Raw genomic sequence first — 1,812 nt, 5'->3', positions numbered from 1 at the left:
CCCCGTACGCCGAAAAGGCGCGCTCTCTCGTCCGGCCGCGCTCACTCACCTCCCCCATACACGCCGCCGCTCATGGCTGCCGTCGGCGCGACTCCTACGCTCAAGGCGACCAGGCAGAGCGGCCGCGACGTGCGGGCCCCAAGAAGCGCTAGCCCCCGAACCCCTTAACTTCCACCACCACCCCCTCGGGCAACAAAGCGGCGTCCACACACCCCGAGCGCAGCCACACTTGCTGCCCACCCCGTACCAGCCAATCACGAGGATCCCGGCGTACGCCTAGCCAATAAGAATGGGACCGTGCTGCATTCCTGCTGTTCTAGCCAATCGCAGGCAGCCATGGGGGCGGGGAAAGGGGAAAGCGAAGGCCCGAGAGACGGAGTTGGGTTGCGGAGCTGGAGGGGACGGGGCTTCCTGGGTGGGCGGGAGAGTGGGCGGGGAGAGCAGGGAAGGAGGAGGAAGGTTGGAGGAAAGCGTCGTGGGTGGGGCCGGGGGTGTGTGGCTAGGGCCGGGAGCGGTGGGAACCCGGGTAGACAGAAGGTGGATTCTGGAGAGCCTGGAAACTCGGGGTGTCTGTGCGCTGCCGCTCCTGTCCAGTGATTGTGGTGAAACGCGGGTTGTTGTTTTTTTTTCCAGAAAGTATTTTCAACTAACATGTGTGTGTGTGTGTGTGTGTGTGTGTCTGTCTCGGAATCTCACTCTGTCGCCCAGGCTGGAGTGCAGTGGCATGCTCACGGCCACCCCAGCCTCGACCTTCTGGGCTCAGGCGATCCTTCCATCTCAGCCTTCCAAGCAGCTGGAACTACAGGCGCACACCACCACCCGCGGCTAATTTTTTTTTGGGATTTATTATAGAAATGAGGCCTCGCCAGATGGGCCGGGCTAGTCTCGAATCTCCGAGCTCAAGGCTGTCCTCTCGCCTCAGCCTCCCAAAGTGTTGGGATTACAGGCGTGAGCCACTGCACCCGGCTCAACTAACTTATGCTGGGAGAATTAAAATGTTGTGTTCCACTATGGGGTAGGGAGAATAAATCAGACAAAACTGATGGGATCCCACAATTTATAAAAATGGCTATTCATAACTGAAAGAAGAATGAAACAATACTTGACCTCATTAAACTTAGCACGCTTTAACAATGACAAAAGTGTTATCAATTTGCTTTATCCTGTGAAACAGGTATTAAACAAGCTAATCGATTTTCATAAAGGCAAGCGCCTCTTTCAAAACACATCTCTGTATTTGCACCCTAAATGTGCATTCTATAAACAGTCTGCTACTGTTCTCAGTACCGTATTTCTTTTCTTTTTATTTTTTAGGTCCGAGTCTCACCCTGTTGCCCAGGCTGGAGTGCAGAGACACGCTCAGGGCCACCGCAGCCTCCACCTGCTGGGCTCGGACTATCCTTCCACCTCAGCCTTCCAAGTAGCTGGAACTACAGGCACGTGCTACCACACCCGTTGTTTTTTTTTTTTAATTTACTTATTGTAGAGATGAGGTCTTACCAAATTGCCCAGGCTGTTCTTGAAATCATGGGCTCAGGCAATCCTCTCACCTCAGCCTGCCAAAGTGCTTGGGATTACAGGCTTGAGCCACCGTGCCTGGCCTCAGTACCGTATTTCTTTTTTCTTTTTCTTTTTTTTTTTTTGAGTTGGAGTCTCACTCTGTCACCCAGACTGGAGTGCAGTGGCCGCTCCCAGCCACCGCAGCCTCGACCTGCTGGGCTCCAGTGATCCTTCCGCCTCAGCCTTCCAAGTAGCTGGAACTACAGGTGCACGCTACCACGCCCAGCTCATTTTTGATTTATTGTAGAGATG

At 54.1% G+C, this 1,812-nt stretch overlaps 1 protein-coding gene across 4 annotated transcripts in view; it reads right to left on the bottom strand.

Moving 5' to 3' along the window:
• Positions 1 to 278, bottom strand: part of ACTL6A (actin like 6A) — a 29,695-nt gene extending 29,417 nt beyond the window's left edge. For 3 of the 4 annotated variants that reach the window (XR_002482097.1, XM_021713568.1, XM_008060486.2), the window contains exon 1: positions 50 to 278. Coding sequence is in view for 2 of the 4 variants with exons in the window: in XM_021713568.1 (XP_021569243.1) it covers positions 50 to 74 (25 nt within the window). In the remaining 2 variants the exon portion in view is untranslated. Of the gene's footprint in view, positions 1 to 8 lie in introns of all 4 variants that reach the window. The other variant, XM_021713574.1, reaches the window with a different exon arrangement.
• Between the last annotated feature and the right edge of the window lie 1,534 nt (positions 279 to 1,812).

The sequence above is a fragment of the Carlito syrichta genome, unplaced genomic scaffold (assembly GCF_000164805.1).
Source record: "Carlito syrichta isolate Samal-C Ts95f unplaced genomic scaffold, Tarsius_syrichta-2.0.1 Scaffold92608, whole genome shotgun sequence".
NCBI lineage: Eukaryota > Metazoa > Chordata > Mammalia > Primates > Tarsiidae > Carlito > Carlito syrichta.
The sequence above is the reverse complement of the archived record's forward strand: the minus strand, read 5'-3'. Positions and strand labels throughout refer to the sequence as shown.